This window comes from Chelmon rostratus, chromosome 5 (genome assembly GCF_017976325.1).
Source record: "Chelmon rostratus isolate fCheRos1 chromosome 5, fCheRos1.pri, whole genome shotgun sequence".
NCBI classification, from domain to species: domain Eukaryota; kingdom Metazoa; phylum Chordata; class Actinopteri; order Chaetodontiformes; family Chaetodontidae; genus Chelmon; species Chelmon rostratus.
This window is the reverse complement of record NC_055662.1, coordinates 19,768,813-19,787,584: the sequence shown is the minus strand read 5'-3', so window position 1 is coordinate 19,787,584 and position 18,772 is coordinate 19,768,813. Positions and strand designations below refer to the sequence as shown.

At 42.4% G+C, this 18,772-nt stretch overlaps 1 protein-coding gene across 1 annotated transcript; it reads right to left on the bottom strand.

Moving 5' to 3' along the window:
• Nucleotides 1–7,167: 7,167 nt before the first annotated feature.
• opn4xb (opsin 4xb) lies at nucleotides 7,168–14,716 on the bottom strand. Its single transcript, XM_041936785.1, has 9 exons — nucleotides 14,550–14,716; nucleotides 11,945–12,078; nucleotides 11,624–11,827; nucleotides 11,146–11,317; nucleotides 10,440–10,601; nucleotides 9,179–9,286; nucleotides 8,889–9,060; nucleotides 8,371–8,517; nucleotides 7,168–8,204 (listed from the first exon to the last, which is right to left on the bottom strand). The coding sequence occupies exons 1-9, from the start codon at nucleotides 14,714–14,716 to the stop codon at nucleotides 7,797–7,799; spliced, it is 1,674 nt and encodes a 557-aa protein (XP_041792719.1). The 3' UTR covers nucleotides 7,168–7,796.
• Nucleotides 14,717–18,772: the final 4,056 nt, after the last annotated feature.

Sequence of the window (18,772 nt, the reverse complement as noted above, 5' to 3'; positions counted from 1 at the left end):
TGCTCTGCGCCTCTTATTTGCACTGCAGACATTCACCACTGAAGCACTGATTAGGCATCATTTACGATAATGGAAATTGTACAATTCTGTGTTCTATTATTCTGGTCTATATTATATTGTTTCTCGACACATGCACATAATTTAATGTACTACTGGCACTCTATACCCGTCTATCATCACCGCTGTGCCTCCTGTTTGTACCTTGGACAATCATCACTGAGGTTATTGGCCATATCTTCACTTAATTGTTCACCATGTTTATTTTGGTGTAGATAAGGGCATGTAAACAGAGCATGTCTACTCCATTATTATAGTATTACAACTTCCTTTTTATATTTTTATCCTATTTTATTGTACTTTACTTATTTTCTTATTATTATTCTTATTTGTGTAGCAGCACCTTGAGGGAGGGAGGAGCAACATTTCATTCAGCTGTGTTTTATGTGTATGGATGAATGACAATAAACTGCACATGTGTCAGTATCCCATTCCCATGTGACAAGAGTGACAGGACTACTGGTCCCATGAAGATATGATTTCTAAAATATGGACTCTCTCATGGCTCCACAAATCTGTTTCACTATCTTAGGACAGTTGATCAATTGCTTGTATTGTCAAAAATGGCCAATGGCCAAAAACTGTAACCAAGAGAACAAAGGGGATTTTGTGGGCCACAGGATAATGATATCAAACACTAACAATAGAGAGTGTGCTATAGCACGAAACCTCAGACACCCTGCCAGTCCTTTGTTCGGCCTAATGGTCTATTCCAGTCCCCATATGCTCACCTCCCCACATGCTTAATGATCACAGCTTAGCAGCCCCCAGCCCCACACACAGATGCTCACAAACACACAAGCTCCACCCCTGAAAGCTATGGTAATCTGCCCCTCTAAATGACATTTAATGCATCATCCACGTGAATAAAAAGGGGGACACACGCCCCCTACCCTGACAGCACCCCCGCAGTCTCACACACACACACACACACACACACACAACCTGGGGGGACACAACATATACGTATGTCTCTTGTGTATAAACCATGTTTCAGACAGCATCTGTGGTCTGAATAGCATTAATTGTAAATGATTTTAAAATCCTCTAAGTCAGATTTCTAACATTCAAACACACACTCAGTATAAATATGGTGGTGAACTCCTCAAACAGGCTTGTTTATTCTGTAAACCTTCCTTGTGTACCGAAACGCTCATTTCATGTTACAAACAGGATGATTCTGCCAACGACAGAGCAAAGGTGGAAGAGTGGAAATGTGCGATACTTTCCCGTCTGCTTCAGTTACACTGATACGCTTACGGGAGGAAATGGGCCAGTCTAAATAGGCTACGGTGAGGAGGCGATGTGTCACAGGACAACACAAATCACACACATTATCCTGTATGGAAACATCACTTTCACTCACAGGTGTGCACACACTGACCTACAGGTGGGCAGACGAACATGCGTGAGGTTGTTTATGTTGGGAGGAGTAGCTGTCTGCCAGTCATCTAATCAGTCTGACCCCTCCAGACTGATATAAGCCCAACTAATCCCCCAACCCATCTCTGTAAATGCTGCACAGTTAGGGGTAGGGGTGGTGCGGCAGCCTTTTCCTTCCCAGTTGGTAAAAAGGTTCCTGTCCAGGGATTTAATTAAGGGGATGAAAATTAGCTCATTAGTAACCAGTGATGTAGAATTCCATAAGTAGAAGTTAATGCTTATTAATTATCAGTCAAATCTATAAAGAGAGGCATACAGAGACACCACTCAGACCAGGACTCAAAAGATTTTCTCTGTTTATAGACTGCTATTGCATGAAATGGAATGAACAGATATATGTGATCCCCTCTGAAGACAGAACCAAACAAAACAACTTTTTCGTGAGATTCAAATTTTGTCATAAGATACAGAATCACTGAAAGCGTGCCTGGAATCCAGAGGCGAGCTTATCGTCACAACCCTGTATCTCCTGCCTGAGCTCAGCCCCTGTTTATAACCACTCGCTTTCACAGTGGAAAGTATTCCTCCCTGTTTACCAGCCAAGCAGACAGACAGAGATAGACGGACAAGCACGCTGGGAGACAGATAGCTCAGCCCAAGCGATTGTCCATCCTCAGAGAGATAAACTGAGAGAAATCTGGCTTCAGCCGCACGGAGACACGAACACACAGGTGCGCGTGCACACACACACACTCACACACACTCACCGACCACAAACGTCCACACAAGTGCTTAATGTTTGAGTCAAGTCGGGGTCAATCAAAGAGAGGCATTTTAAAAGCCAAGTGTAGCGCTGAGACATGCAGTGCACTCATTTCATTATAGAGACCATCCACCACGTCTGGGATCAGCTGCTCTTAATTGCTCCTTCCATCCCATATTTGGATGCAGAGCGATAAACACTCACCCATCCTTTTTTGCAGAGCACCACCCTCAGGCATAAATTTCCATTGTCACGCGATGAATCCAGATCTAATGAGCGGATTGTCCTGAACTTTACTGAGCACATTCATGCTCTCCAGAGGATGAACTCTGAGCTTTCCTTTAGCGCCAGACTGAGGGCAAAGTTTACACCTGTGTCCCAGTCTCACACTGCAGTACACTGTGTATAGCTGTGTTTGGAGCTTGTAGCGTGTTGACACGATAGGGTTGGCCCCCAGAAGTCAATGACTGGGGTCAGCAGCCAAAAAGACCCAAAGTCAGCTCGCATTTGTCAGTCACATCATTTTTTATTCCTCCGACTGTGTGGAAATGTGATATTGTAACATCACAGATGGTGAACAAAGTCTTACTAGGCGGCCGTGCAGGTTCGCTGATCCGACATTAACAGGACATTCCTCATTCGGGAACAGCTCAAGTTGTTGCTGAGGTTTTGAGCGCAGTGTTGACGGACGCTCTTTTCCCCACAACGCAGTGCACAACAGAAATGGAGCTCCTACTTGCAGCTGGAAACATTCACACAAATTGCAGGCAGTGGTGAGACAGCTCCAGGATCATCTCGGAAAACAAAAAATAAGTTGTTCAATCTTTTCCAAATTTGAAATGGGCAGTTGCTTTCCACGATTGTCGTATGATCAACATCTGTTGGCTCACTTGTAGCATCATTTCCTGTGCGCCAAATGGTAAGGTACACCGTTTTCTGTCTGTGATGACTGCCAAAGCATCATGGCGATTAATGGAGTTTAGAAATATCAATTGAATCATATGATCAATATAAATTTTCCCTCTGATACAGATCACAGTCCCCCATACGACCCTCTGTAACGAGTGCTCATTATAACTATTATATTATATAAAGATCCACTTCTGTGTGATATTGCCTGCAGTCTTCTGACGTGACAGCTTGTCATAACTCCTCATGATAGATATGCCTCATTCAGACAGCGCTCATTATATCAGCCTCAGTGTCATGAGACAGGCTGTGGTGCAGAGTGAATTATGCATGGATGGTGTGCTTCATATCCCTTTTTAGCAAATGTGCACCCATAAACCCACAAGCAACAAGACAATGAAATACACACACACACACACACACACACACACACACACATCAGATTTCTGGTAGACTTCAGTGTCTTTCCTCTGCTTTACAGCAGCATGTGCTGAGTGCAGGAAATAAACATGGGACATAAAGAAAAAGAGGTGAAGCAGATGAGATGCGATCACAGAATGAAGGGAAGAAGAGAAGGAAATGATGCTAAAGAACTGATTCGACAAATCAAATCACCCAATTTCGACTAATTCAACTGAACTGCAACCTATGCTTCATCAAGTGCTGTCAGGTGTGTGTATGTGTGTGTACACTTGCCATTGCAGCCCATATATTAGTGACCAGAGGCAGAGCTTTAGTATCAGCAGGGTCTCAGGGGGAGATCAAAACATCTGCTCCTTTCAGCACAGACCTAACACCAATACTACCCAGCCCCCGCACACTCTTCCTACACCTCACTCCTGTATATATATATATATATATATATATATATATATATATATATATATGTATCATCTGTCCTAATGTCTCATATCCATTACCTCACCACTTTTCCACTTTTTCTATTATTTCTACAGCAAACATATACAATAAGAAACCAGTGACATCATCAGGGACAGGATTTTCTTTTGTTTTTTTATGGCCATTTACTAACCGATTAGAATACCAGCAAAGAAATGACAAAGCTGCATACTTACAATAATTTAGGGTCAAACTTTAATGCTGCATTTTGTGATTATGTGAGAAAAGTTGATATCCACATCATTTAACCTAAACCATGTTCCAGTGATCACTGTGGGTTAAACAGGTGTTTCTCAGTGAGTCTCACTCCTGCCTTTGGTCAGTGTCCTCTCCGGTGGCCTGGGACACTTTATTAGACATCCGTTGACGCTTACTGAGCTCTTTGTGGGCCAATGGAGCGACATCATTACACACTCATCCACAGAGTGGGTGAAATTAATTTCTTTTTGCATGTCAGACTTACTGCCTGTTACGGTGGATTTTAAAGAAACCTTCTTCTGCCCTGTCATACAAAAATGAGATATAACATTATGCAAAATGTCCTTTTCTTGATTTCTAAACATCCACCACCGCCAGACACTGTATGGTGCATCACCCGCATGATGAGCTCGTCATAATAAAAGTGGCTGCATCCGTCCACATAAAGGCAGAGGAGTCTCCTGCCAGGTATGACTGACGTCACAGGCCTGTTATGCTTGTTAAGTGGTTATTATGCATCTCCAGCTTCAGTTGGGAGCAGTCTTGGTTTCACTGCACGCGCTTATGCTTCCCTGCATGGTGATGTAATCTCTCGCTCCCACACACACACACACATACACACACACACACACACACACACACACCCATGCACATATGTCTATCATGAAGTTGCTGGAGTGCATGGACAGAGAAGCACTGAGAGGATTAAATTGCTTGATGGCAGCCTTTTTGGCATCCATCCTCTTATGGTTTATTCTCACTCTCAAAAACACCAGCTGCACTTTAGTGTCAGCTGGATTTTTCATGAGACGTACAAAACGTTTTTCAACTCAGATCCAAATAGGATGCAGCCTCCTGCCCTGCAGCAAAGCTCTCACAAAAGCAGTGTCGGTATGATGATACTGTATGATAACATGATAATAATGGATGGCATTTTCTAAGTCAGTGTCACATTCAGTTGTCTGGATGTGCAGAGTGACAGGTGCATCTTAAATAAAGAACATATAGTATTTTTGTACCTCATGGATGTGTGTTAATGTGACAGAGTGCTCTTGTCATTTACTTGCCTTTCTAAAATTATTCCACTGTTTGCAAGAAAGAAAGACAGACAGAAAGACAGTGCTACATCTTGTGAAGTCATGGCAGAGAAATATGATTCACTACAACCCTCTAGTGGCTGTTTACTGTCATTATGTATGAAGTAAGTCCTGCCATGTTATATGTCACACTCACAAAACCACAATGTCCATCCATCCCTCCATCCATCCTGCTTATCTTAGGACCACGGGGGAGCTGGAGCTGATCCCAGCTCATGCACGTCGGCCAGAGAGGAATGGTACACCTTGGACAGGTCAACAACTGTGAAGCATCAGTGCGAACCGCTGTATGACACCAAATGTCAGAATGTCTGCTGTGAAAAGGGCACGTGAAGGGTGCCCTAAAATGGACTATCCATCTCTCCCTGCAGCAAAAGATGAGTATGGCTCTGTTCTGCTTTAGACAGATCAATTAAAAGTCTGCTGAGACCAGAGATTTCAGCATCGTCAAGAAATGCATCGTGGTTTAACATGAAGACTCAATAAATGCACATTGCTCTGAACAAGGAAGCCTGTAACAAACATGTTGCCAACATTTCTTTTTTCAGTTCCGAAGAGAATCTGTGGAAAGTCGCATATTAGTCTGCACGTGAGATATAATCTAAAAAAGGTCCATCCAATACTGCTGAAGCTGAGGGAGGAAGAGGATTAATGATGACAAAAGTCACACTGTAACCCCTGCATCAACGATACCAACACTCCCTATGTCGCCCCTAATTTAACATGATTTGAAACACACAGCAGTTAACATGGTATAATATAAAAACAATGATCAAAGTGACCTTCAGTGAGCCGTGTGAGGCAGTGTTTTACTCCTCTCTTCTTGTCCATATGGCAGTTAAAGCCTAAAATTAGCTGCACCAACTGTCAATTAGTAATTATGGTTCAGTGTGCATTCAAACTATAATTTAAAATATGCTTTCCTGCCTTCACACTCTCCATCAGCTCCTCTAACGCTGAAATACTGATCTTATGCTTGACAATAAAATGAAAATGCAAAGCAGAGGTACATCAGAATTGGTATGCATAACCTTCTGGTGCTATGACCATATCACTGCCATATTACCATCACCATGTCATGAATCATGTAAACATAAATAAATAAAGATTTTAAGAAATGTTGGTATCAAATGTGCTAAAATGTTTTCATTTATCATAAACAGGGGTTTTCCAGTCAGTAAAATATCAATATAATCATGCGTTCTCTCCTCAGATTCATGAAAACGTACCAAAAGGTGGATTCACGATGTTTAATCAGCACATGAACAAACACGACAAAGTGCCACTCCAACATTTCCTCACCACTGTTGCTCCATACTGTTTGTAGTCATAAAACCAAGAGATGCACAAGTATCAACTGTTAAAACACAGATGATACAGACATTACACCATGTGTTGATCACAAATTTCAATCAAGCCACGACGCCATATTGGCTTTTTAGAGCCACTTCTGCACTTGCAGCAATTGCTACTGTGTGCTGCAAATTAGCCTTACTGGAAGGATTACAGTAATTAGGAATAGGAATAATTAGCCAGTTAGGAACAAACAGATTCTGTTGTTTGTCTAAAATGAATAGATTGATTTTGAAAAAGTGCAATAAATTGATCATCCACGCCCCAAAACTTAAACCTTCAGTCAACATCTTTGGTCACATGTGCATATAAATCTATTTCACAGGTGCTTCCTTCCCATAATGAGCTTGTGAAGCACACACTCACTCAACAACACCGCAGCATTCACAAGCAACAAGAAGCGTACAATGAAGTCTTTTTCATATATATGAACAGGAAGCATTTAAGGGAACAGTGGGGCATTTGTCACAAAGCACAGTGGCAACACAATGAGCAACACATATTAACAATCCCCACAAAGAAAATGTTCATTGTTTTATGAGACACTTTCACCTCTTTTTTCATTACACCGTTGTCTCCCTGCCTATGAGAAGCTGGAGAGGTCCACACAGCCTAAAGGAGCTCCTACCACAAGACAAGAATTGACTATATATACTTTATACACTTAAACAACATCCTCTCAAGCTAAAGTTACTGCTTTGTTTTCCTTCCTTGGAGTTGTTACAGCAGTTTCTTTGTGATATTAGGACTCAGATTGTACAAAGATCATGCTTCTTTTGGTCATTTTTCACCCGTTTCCCTTTACGATTGATAGATTTTTCTTGATTTGCGGTCAATCATGCAGCATTTTTACACAGATTGTCTACTTTTAACTAAAAGGCAGAAGAGCACTGCCCCTAACTAAAGTGGTTGAATATCAGACGCAAATGTCCTCCGTTCAGTGTGCAGCAGAGAATCATGGACATTAGTTTCAATAGCTGAACTGAGAATTAAACCAATATTAAGTCATTAAGCTCAGAAACTGATGGTAAATTATTAATTTCAGCGGGCGAATCGTTTGTCCATATCCAAAACAGTCTGGGCCTGTAGAGAGGATGGAGTGCATGGGTAATTATTGTCCAGCAAAGTCCTGCTGGTCAAGAGAGCAGCTCCACTGCCTCAAAGACTTCTGATGAGAAGTTCAGGCTGACAAAAACATTGTTCTCCATCGCCTCAACGCTCTCCTCTAAGCACACACTGTCGTGGTTGATGAGGCTGCTCTCAGACGTGGGACTGATGACGATAATGCGCGGAACAGCCTGAGGCGACCTGGGATCAGCGGGTGGGGTTTTTCCAAAATTCAGGGAACTGAAGGAGTCGCTCCTGTGGCTGCTCAGCCTGTCACTGACGCCGTCTCTCTCACGCCTTGCATCTGAAATGTCATTGGTCAGACTCTGGCTGCGCCTCCTGGTAAGAACTAGCAGGGGAAGAGTGGCGATGGTGAGAGAGCTGGAAACCAGTTCATGCTCACAGGTGCTCGATGATTCATTCATGGCGGATGGATGCTGGCAATGTGAAAACAAAGACACAGAAACACAAATACACAAGAACAAAATTATGAATAGATGAAAGCATGCAGGAAAATAAAGTTACTATGATGCAAACACATCCAAGCACACATAGACACAACAGAACAGTTTCACCAACAGTGATTTAACACTTTTTTCTCACCTTCTCTGCTGGACGGGTCTTGGTGGTCTTCCCCTCGAGTTGTTTCTTATAGGACCTTCCTCTGTAAGACTGATTGTACGACGACATGCTTCTGAAGGAATCGCCTGACTTCCTGCCCAAAGGCTCCATCTCTACATCCCTTAATGCCTGCAGGCCAGAAAAGACCTAATGTGAGCTGAACTGAAGTAAACTGAAAGGAAATAATTCATATATATTGGATTGACGTCAGTTTCAATCTGTGATAAAAACCTCAGATTCTGTCACATTAAGATGAGATGTTGTCAAATTACTATTAAACATCTATTTCTGTTTGAGTATTTTGGTAATGCATTCGCCCATTGTGATATATCCGGCCTATTCCAAGCACATTTCTGGAGGAACAATGTTTTGTGCACATGCATTTTAAAGCATGGCACAAATGATAACTTGTTAATAATGTAATTGCATCAAAATACATGAAAGTAAATGCAGCCAATATGAGCCACGTTTTAGAGCAACAATGTACAGATAAAAATTACCCTGTCGGTGGAGGTGGAGGAAGCTGTAATAAAGTGCGTCCTTGACGCTGTGGACTGTCTGCTAATGATGGAGTCCCTGAAAGAAGACTCGCTGATGGAGGAGGAGATGCACTCCTTTCGAGGAGCGGGAGACAGAAACCTCAGGCAGGGGAATTTCTCCGACAGAGTCATCCTAATGAAGTTCACAGACGACAAAAACAGGTAGAATATGGTGAACTATGACTTCCTCTACAAAGACAAAAGAGAGAGGGCAAAACGGAAATAGAACGGAAGTGATTTAAATAATTTACCTGTATTTGTTGTGTATGATGGCGTAGATGAAGGGATTGTAGATGGTGGAGGCTTTTGCTATGATTGCAGGGACAGCCTTGGAGTACGGCGACAGGATGTTGGCATGCCTTGAATGAGAACAACAGAACAACATTTACTCATGTTGCTCCTGTCCCGAAGTTCCCTTCATCTTTCTCTACATTTTGTAACATAATGAAGAGACATATTGGGTCAAGGATTAGCCAAAATGTGCCAGCTGCCACAGATGGGTGGTTAAGTCCATCTGATCGCGTGTGTGCATGTGTGTGTGTGCAAGGCTACTCCCCCCCCTGTGAAAAGATGTGATTTCAAAGTTACGTAACGACACCCCATCCTACTGTATGTCCCAGAGGAGAGACATGGTTTAGTGAATGCTGTGATAGGCTGAGTGAGCAGAGGACATATGAGCAACTTCACCGTCTGTTGTGTGTCACTCATCCAGGGGTACTTGGTCTTCCGCTGACACGACATTATATAATGACACATTAGATGCTATTTGGGGAGATTTTTAGCCAAATTGCCAACACAGCTGTCCACACTTTAAGTCACAGTGTCACCTAGAATTTTACTATTGATGTGACATGTGATTATATTTCACTCTTTTGTAACGCAGTAGGATGCGGTGCAACATGATGCACCTGAATACACTGAAGCGAGCATCTCTAGATACTTTTATGTTAGAGTTCAGTTTGTGAGTGCTTATTGTAAGAAATCCTACAAGGTAATAATGCAAAGATTGAAGCAAAATACTGTGAAAAATACTGTGTTTTGAATGTCATTTGTTTGCAGTGAATCATGAAAATCAAGTTTAGAAATCCTTTTAAAACTTGGCATTAAGTTCCTTTAAACCTGCATGTACATGTAACACAGCAGAAACCTTTCTTCTGTTTAGGATGCAGTTTGTAAACCAACCTACATGTGCCTCCACAACTGCTCCGTAGAGGATGTTTTCCATGTAAAATTTACTGAGCAGCATGTTTAACATGTTAACATGTGGTACACACTGCACCGTGCATAAAGAATATCTGTGGTATCTCTTGGTGCATGTAGACGAGCAGCAGCTACAGAAGCAAAATGTGAACAGTGTGACATGAAAGTTAGTTAATTTGAAGTCAAAAGTCAGCCAGTGGTTACATGCTGCATACACCAATAAAGGGTATTAAAATTGGCATCTTCAGAGAACCCTATAAGCACACTAACACGTTACAGCGTAAACATTTTCATCCATGAAATAAGTCTCACCCGGCCCAGGAAATCAGTGTGACGCAGGCGTACGGTGACCAGGAGAGGACATAAACCACAATGACAACAAAGGCGATCTTTGCCAACTTCCACTCGCTCCTGATGGACTTCTGCTGGATCAGGGTGGACTTCCTCACCTGAGTCCCCAGACGTTCCACTTCCCTGTGGGTGGAGCGGGACGGACGGGGCGGTTAAAGAGAGAACTAGAACAAATCCCAGGTTTTTCATGTGATACTGGACAGGTTAGCCGATGTTTTTCTTTTTAATTAAACCAATCTCTGCTCAATAAAGAAATGGGGGAAGCTAAAAAAAAACACTGAATGACTGTACACATGCAGACCATTGCTTCATTAGAACAATGTCTTTTGTCTGAAACAGCCCTGCCCTCAGGCAGGTCGACCATCTGCATTTCCTGAGATATATAGTACATTTTATTAGACACAGTTTGTTCCAGCTCCCTACTGTGTGTAGCAAGTACAAATATGACCCAAAGTTACACAGCAAACAGTGCTTCTTGAGGTAGAAACAATGAATATTTAGGGATAGTCTACTGCTGGGAGATACGTAACAAAATAAAAGTTTTAATACAGGGTGATGAGAAACATGGGAAAAAGAAAGCAAATCATATAAAACTGATTTCTTTTAATATACAAAGAAACTCATGCACATTTCATGTATCTTCACCTACAAAATACCCGACAGTTACCTGCTGGTCTTCCGTATAGCCAGAAACATAAAGAGATAGCAGTAAAAGATGATCGCGAGTGGAATGAAGAAAACAAAGCAGCACAGCATCATCGTGTAGCTCCTATTGGCCAGTGTGTATGTGACATAATCCCACGTACACGATGTCATCAGGCCCTCTGGGATATAGGAGCCTAAAAGGAGAACAGATCAAACGTCAAGTATGTTTTTTAGATCATAGCAAGTAAGATATGGGGTAAAACATCAGTGGTTCTGCATGCTGTTTGACTTTGTTCCTGTCTGTGGAGCAGTAGATCACAGCTGGATGTCTGGAGACAAATTACATTAATCTCTGCATCAGGTTTTCTATAGCTGTGAACCAGGAACAGGTCATTTGGCTGCTTGACTCTCACATGGCGTGCACAGTATTAATGAGCTGCAGTTCTGTAGCAAGCAAAAGAGGATGAAGAAGAAAAGACATCCAGGGTGAGGAAACTCACTCCAGCCAACCAGAGGAGCCAGACTCCAAGCCAAAGAGTAAAGCCAGACCATGAGGATGGCCAAGGTGGTCCTTCGCTTGGAGCTCCAGTGCATGGCCTGCAGGGGCTTGGTGATAACCAGGTAGCGGTCGATGGAGATGGCCAGCAGGTTTATCATGGAGGCGATGCCGAACAAGGCGCCGCAGAACGCATACATCTTACAGCCTGCAGGGAGATGAGACACGTACAAATGGACCAATGACTCAACAGCAGCAGCAACAACGATTATTATCTGATGTGTTACTGACTGTGAGTGCTTCGTATTAAAAAAGCAGGAATTACCCATCTCTCCAAACACCCATTCCTTGTAGAGACAGTTGATGAAGAAGATGGGGGACTGTGTGAAAGCCATGAGGAAGTCGCTGACCGCCAGGTTCATGATGAAGTAGTTGGGCAGGTTACGAAGCTTCTTGTTACTACACGCACATACACACACGCACAGGGAAAAGGAATGAGGTTTTATGGTCAGTGTGGCGGTCCCTCTGAGCTCCTATAGGTGTACAGCCAGTGACATCCTGTACAGGAAAGACTGTCAATTGAATAAACATGTTCCTTTAGTTATCAAGATTTTGGCTGTGGTGTTAAAGAGCTGCTCAGCCATTACTTCGCTGCTGTCTTTGTGTTGTGTTTGATGTGTGTATTTGTGTGTGTGTGTGTGCCTCATGAGGTTAATCAAAATTAGACTGTTTATTAAAATTCTTATCAGGACTGATGATCACACAGGACATGCAAGCTGCACCGTAATCAGAAGCAGTGTTGCATCCCCTAGTATATGTTTTATAATTCAACAAATATCAATAACAATATAGCATGATCATGTTCATGTTTAGGAAATGTAATTGGGTCATGTGAGCTTAGTTACACTTGTATGTCTCAGTTAATTGTATATTGTTTGAATGCAGAACTCAGCATACACACAGTGTTGAATTGTCAGCATGAATCAGACACAGCACCTTGCTGAACAGGTCAACTCTGTGTGAACCTGCAGTCGCACCAGCTTGATTAAGCAGCGCATTGACCTGCTGTCCGCCTCCACAGCTCTTTATTGATTAAGCTCTGCGTCTGTGTCTCCTGAATTAAAAGTGGCTGCTCCCTAATTCAGCACCAAACAATCAGGTCTTTTATGATTGTGAATATGTTCGTGTTCCCTTTGGAGCATTTGTGTGTGTTTGTTGTTGCATCACTGTTGCTGTTTCTTTGTGTGTGTGTGTGTGTGTGCATATTACCACAGCATTCACGTAATTCCTAGTAAATCATCATATCGGGTGACATCTCAGGTGAAAGACAATTAGCCCACTCAAAACACCACCACCCCTCCACCCCCCATGCCTCCCTCCCTTTTCTCTCTTTTTCTGTGTGTGTGTGTGTGTGTGTGTGTGTGTTTTCGAGTGTGAATGAATGTTCTTGGAACCCATAACATCATGTGCATTTCTGATTCAGTAAACACAAATTATCGGCACAACACAATGGAGAACCCATCTAATCTATCTACACTGATGGACAGATGGAATATAAAAGCTCCTGACAATCCCCAGTGCACGCACACACACACACACACACGCACTCACACACACTCACACACACACGGACACACTTTCTGTCTCTGACCCAGTTTCTGTGAAACAGTTAACGTCAGTGGTACAATACGAGGTCAATGTTGGTCAATGCAAATTACACAACACATAACACACATACTCCTCGAAGAAATATTACAGTTTAAGAGTCGCAACAGTTTTTTTTTTTTTAAGTACAGATAGTTGCTGTTTCGGCTACCTCAGAGGGATTTTATGACTCCTTACAAGTGTCATCAGACTGTCTGTCACAAACAGCCCAAACCACAGGGTACTAAGATGGTAAAAAAAAAAAAAAAAAACTGTCACAATTCACCAAAATTAAAAAGAAATCAGGTATTTTCACACTGCATACAAATAATATTTGGGTGAAAGCACAAATAGTGGTCGAAGAAGTATTTCGATCTTTTACTTAAGTAAAAGTATCAATACCACAGTGTAGAAATGTGTTACAAGTAGACGCCCTGCATTCAAAATCCAGAGTATTAGCATGAAAATGTACGTCAATTACCAAAAGTAAGTACTCATTATGCATACAGTCCATTTCAGAGTCTTATATATACTGTATATTGCATTATTGAATTAGCCTGCAAGTATCTAAAAAAATGCCCTTAAGCACAGTACTTGAACAAATGTGCTTAGTTTTATTCCTCCACTGCAGATGGAGTGCTACATAGAAGCATGTTTGCAGCAAAGAAAAGCCGTTAAAGCCTCATGTCCAAAATAAAACCTGCAGCCGTTTCCATACAGCACTTATACATTTCTCTAGGATACAGGGCTGATGTGCTACAGTGATGAACACCACATTCTACTTTGTTGCCATGGAACTAAGATGATCTGTAGGTCAGGACACCGAGAGGCGACAGTGCTTTTACTGGTAATCTCCAGCTTTTTGGAAACCCTCTTTGATCCTCTGCGAGAGCAAAAGATGTCACAAATACTGACCCTCACTCTGCGGTAAATTAAAGCGCAAAAACCTCTCAAGTTTTTCCTGAGAAGCTTTCTGCCGCCTCAAAAATATAAATAGATTCAAACGACCAAAGCAGACAAAAAGAATCCAGACCTGCACACACGCTGCACAGTATTTTTGTGCAGGCGTTGTATTATGACTCAGTCTTTCTTGCAGTCTTTCCATCTGTCTATCTCTATGTGAGATCATAACATCTCTAAGTCATTATAACATCTCCTTAGGGCTCTGATAAAAACAGAGACCCACATTAAAAATGGAAAGGGCCATTACAGTCGGATGATACTTAGCTGTTGAATGCTCAGACTAAATCAGCCAAAACTAACTCACAGAAAGTCTTCGCACCCACCTGTAGAAGGCGAACATAACCAGCGCGTTGCCAGTGATGCCCAGCGCCCCGATGACGAAGACGAATAGGGCCACGATGTAGTGAGCATGGTCGGGCACATCCACCTTGCTGAAGAAGCTGCTCTGGGTGTGTGCTTTCTCTGGCTCCATGCTCTCAGTGGACCACATGGTTCAAACACCTCATCAGGACTGCCAACCTGGCAGGATGCTGTAGGTTTACCAGTTTGTAATCCACTTTGTTTCGCTGGTGTCGGCTCTCCATGGTGGTATCATTTGCACAAAGGATGGGAGGCAGACGTGCAGTATCTTCTTTAGATCGTGCAACAATGAGACTGTTCAAGACCCACTGTACTGGTTGGCTTCAAGGGCAGTCCATCCCATCATAATCCATCCATATAGCACTTAAGTAAATATGAGAGAATTTGGTGTCTCGACAAATCCAATCAAGTCTATATGTTTAAAAAAATCTGGAGGAATAAAAAGTGTGATCTGTACAAAATACCAAATGTTACCAAGTTGTTACATTATTCAGAAAAATAGCTGTGATAAAATACAGAATATGAAAAAAAAATCCTCTTTTAATTCTCTGCCCAGCAGTATTTGATGCTAGATGACGTCCACAGCCGTCCACACATCAGTCAGCTCCAAGTGCACTTTAGGTGCAACATCCTCTCTGGTCTGCAGCTCATAAACTTCCACCTGTAGTCTCCAGATGTCTCCTGTTTGAAACTTGGGTTATCGAGTTGATGATATTCTCCAGTATGTTAAATCCAACACTCGTTGCACATTGTCACTGTCTGTCCACTCAGTGTTAGCCTGCAGCCTCTTCACCCGTCACACCAGCTGTGCACCCAGCTCTGAATCAGTGGCCTGTCTCTGATTATCTTGCCAACTAGCGGCTCCTAACCTCTCATCTCGCTTTCCATGTGACTCTCCCTCACTGTCCCATGTTGCTCTGTGTTGCTCTCTCAACCCTGCCCCCCCTTGTCATACTCTCTCTCTCTCCCTCCTCAAACACACCGCCTTCCTCGACTCTCCCCCTCTCTCTCTCTCACTCCAACCCTTCATGTAATATGGCCCAGCCCTGAGCTCTAACCCTTTAACTTCCAGATTCTTACATAACAGACATGATGCTCACTAACACTACCAGCATTAACAGGCATTTTAGCTCAAACATGCATCGGACATCAGTACTCCATGCACACAGTGATGCGTGAACGTCAGCTGTCACGTCTATCGATTCTGGCCAGCCTGCAGCTCATTACAGCGGTCATTGTCTATGAAACCTCTCACACGCGTGTGAGCACTCATGCATGGTGCACGACACAGCACGAACAGACATTTTAAGATTCACTCGTGGAGCCAGGGAACTAATTGGTCTTCCAATTTCCAACTTACAGGGCCGATTCACTGCAGCTCTGCAAGACATGCACACACACACACACACACTTGTCCAACATTTCATGTACCCCTCCTTTAGCTGTAGATAGAGGTTAGTCATGTGCAGCAGGGCCAGCTCTAAGAAAATCTTTCTTCGCTCTGGTGCAGAAGCATTAAAAAGCTAACTCAAATCAAGACAATCTTGTTTGTTCACTCTATGTGTATTTTTGTATCAGTTCTGTAATATCGTGACTGTGCAACGTTCCAATTTAAAATACATGTACATATGGAAAATAAGTTGGCTGTGAGGACTAACGCATGTAAACACAGGGTGAAGACTATAATTTCATAGCAAAATAGTTTACACTGTAACAACGAAAAACATCTACTTATTGTAAAAAAAGGCAATTTAAATGATACACAATGTGAGATTTCTTATTATCTACAATTACTAATTTCATCAGGATCCTTTCTTAGGGAGCAAATGGAGAAAAGATAAAACCCTGCCCTGTTCTGAATGAAATGCTCATGACTGCTGGCAGGACAAGGGCCAGAAGCATGCGACATGTGCTGGTCATTGCTTTTTATGGTGCTGGACATGTTGGTAAAAGGAGATGAAGGGAATAGAGGGAGGTGAAGAATGCAGAGCTTAGACAGTGATGTCAACTAAGCCCCTACAGCAAGGGATAGCCTTAATCTGCACACTGTGCATGCATGTGGATCAGTGTTTGATCTGCCTGGAATAAGAATTTATATGATAATCTACATGTACGTGCATGTGTGTGCCTGTATGTATGTCTGTGCAGTATGCCTGCCAGTGTACTTGTGTGTGTGTATTTGTATACTCTATCACACAACACTTCCTGCTGGGAAGATGTTTTCAGGGATGACTGTTGCAGGGTTCTGCCGGCCTTGATGGCCTAATCACAGTTGCTGTATTTGTGTTAACATGTCAGCACAGCAGGGAAATATACAACATTGCATCAATTGCAACATTTATTTCGTGTATAATTCCCTTCACTGTTTATTATGAACTGCAGGAAGCTTGTGAACAAATCTAGGGTACTGTAGCTAAAACAAAACACAATAGCAGGAATGCACAATTTAACAAGAGAAGTAGCCTTAATTACGTAAATTAGGTCAACTCAGATGTTGATTTGCTTTGCACCGACTGTGACTACAGGGCCACTCGTCATGTTAATACAGTCTGTGCAACAAGGCTGAATTCGAGAGGGATTACGGAAAGATGAAAGAGGCAAGTCATCCTCCACATGCAGCTCGTCCGCACTGTGCAAGATGACAGCTCTCTCAGATGTAAGCATGCAGGTTGAAAAATTCTTCAAATGAAAATTAAAAAACAAATTAACATTCAGATCTACACTCTGCATCACTCCGTAATGTCTTTGCATTCTCGCAAGTCAGATTTCAATTTAGCAATTAATGTTCATGAGAGTTCAGGGTGCTTTACATAAACTAACTAATACAACTGGCTAAATACTGCATGTCATAAAATGTGCATTATACAGAGAACATATTTAGAAAGAATTAATAACTTAAGTAGAAATAGAATTATTTTAAATTAATCTATATTTCAGGGGCATTTTGTTTCTGTGATCTTTAGAGAGGCAACTATTTGTAGCTTCCCCTCTGTTTCCCTCCACACCATCTGAAAAATGACCTTGTCTAGATGGAAAAACACATCAGTGGTGTGGAATTCACAGAGCATGACCTGGACATTGGAGGTCAGTATTCCACGTGTCAATGAGTCAATTACTATTGAGCCAGCTGGTGGAACTGGTGCTTAAGTTCTGGCCTTGTATCCCCTGTAAAAAGATATAGCTGACTTTTCACCCACAGTGGAAAGAGACTAATTACTATTGAGCAGTGCTGGCCGTGTGACCAGGGCTGCGTCCTTGGGCACACGAGTCAGTTGGAGATCAATACTTCACTCCATAAGGTTTAGATACTGTACGGCAGTTCCATCAGCATTAAAAAAATAAAGCCCCAGGCCGATGATTGTCAGGTGTCTGCTGTCCCAAAGTGGCTTCCTTAGCAATGATGACTGACTCATGTTATTATCCTTCTGAAGACATGGGTACTTATAACTGTGGGGTGCATTCGCCAGAGGTTTTTTTTTTTGTTTTTTTTTTAACTCAAGTTAGAGGAGTCTTTCACGGGACACTGGCACGATTTTTTTGCTCCATGAAGTAATAACATGCTGCTTGGCCCATGCCCTAACTTCCCACCAGACTATATCTGTTTTTGAGACATCCAGCATAGCAATAAGTAACATTTGGGAGAGGTAACAAGTAGATCATGACTTACTGTAACCACATGCAAATGCTCCGATGATCACATTTATCTGTAAGAGTGAGCAGACTTTCAATTTTAAGTCAGGAGAGACAAGTGAATGAAGTAAAGATAGCTGTTTATTATGACAGATGATTTGTGATAATTAAGTGTTTATCAGGAGGTTTTTGGCGCTTCAGACTCGAGCAGCAGCAAGACAAAACCCCCCATGGAGTCCAGACACTGGTGGCGCTGGTGGTCAGTGACTATGTTGAGCGGGGGGGTTGGGGGGTGATTGGGATTGGTGATTGGGAGATTGGGAGGGGTGCACATGCAGCATGAAATAACTAAGGCAGAGAGAGTCATGTTTAAGAAGGCGGCAGCGACATGAAAGAAGCTGGGCTATTGGATGGATGTGACCAGCTGATGAGAACAGCTGATAACACATGACAATAACAGCAAAGAAATAGTGAGTGAGCATGAATCATCGGAGTGAGTGCAGGATGGTTTGAGAGATAAGCTACAGGCCTTCCTTGCTGAACTTTCACTGGGGCT